General features: G+C 44.2%; 1 protein-coding gene across 1 annotated transcript; it reads right to left on the minus strand.

Annotated features, from left to right (window-relative positions):
• Positions 1 to 286: 286 nt before the first annotated feature.
• Positions 287 to 643, minus strand: LOC106797304 (protein TsetseEP-like). The gene has a single exon (XM_014771579.1). The coding sequence runs from the start codon at positions 641 to 643 to the stop codon at positions 287 to 289; it is 357 nt and encodes a 118-aa protein (XP_014627065.1).
• Between the last annotated feature and the right edge of the window lie 214 nt (positions 644 to 857).

Genomic DNA, 857 nt, shown 5'->3' on the forward strand with positions numbered 1-857 from the left:
ACTGCATGCTCATTCAAGGCATATGATCTACGATTCCAATTCACTCACATCATACAATTGATCCATTCAAACCAATCAACAAACACTGATTTCCAAAATCAAACATCAACCACTGAATAAAATAAGTGCAATGTTCAATCAAGCTTTTATACAAGCTACCAAACTATAACTATAAACTGAAATTTAAAAGCTGAATTGAAAATTAAAAACTGAAACATAAACATAAAATATACTAACGACAGAATAATAATAAAACTATTCAAAATGCAAGAAAATAAAGATCCTGTCAATCATCCTGTGAATGATCCTCTGCATGCTTGTTCAAATCCAACACCGGTGCAGATGATGGGTCCTGAGAAGTAGACTGGTTAGGCACTAGTGCTGGTGCAGATGGCTCAGGCTCAGAGGAAGGAGATGGAGATGGCTCTGCTTGAGGGAAGGGCTCTGGTGATGCCACATCCTCCTGAGCAATAATTGTGTCAGCCTCAAAAGTAAATGGCTCAGGTGGAGTGGGCTCTAGAATGATAGTGTCATCCTCCTCCTCTGGTTGCGGCTCCTGGGCTGCATAGGCCTCACCTCCTCCTGAAGGAGAAGGTTGGACTCCTGGCCAAGCCACCGACAAAAGAAACTCCTTAACGCTCATCACAGGCCTCTGTTGGACTGAGTTCTACAGACTCTGCATAATCAGGATCTGACCCTAATGCAAACTCTGCAACATGGACAATAAATGCTGTGAGCTAGGAGTGGCAGGCCCTGGGAGAACTGGAGCTGGGGCTGAAGGTGGGAGAGTAGACACAGATGCAGATGGAGCTGATGTGGAAGGAGTTGAAGAGGGAGGAGCAGAAGAAGATGGTACC

Source organism: Glycine max, chromosome 19 (assembly GCF_000004515.6).
Source record: "Glycine max cultivar Williams 82 chromosome 19, Glycine_max_v4.0, whole genome shotgun sequence".
Lineage (NCBI taxonomy): Eukaryota > Viridiplantae > Streptophyta > Magnoliopsida > Fabales > Fabaceae > Glycine > Glycine max.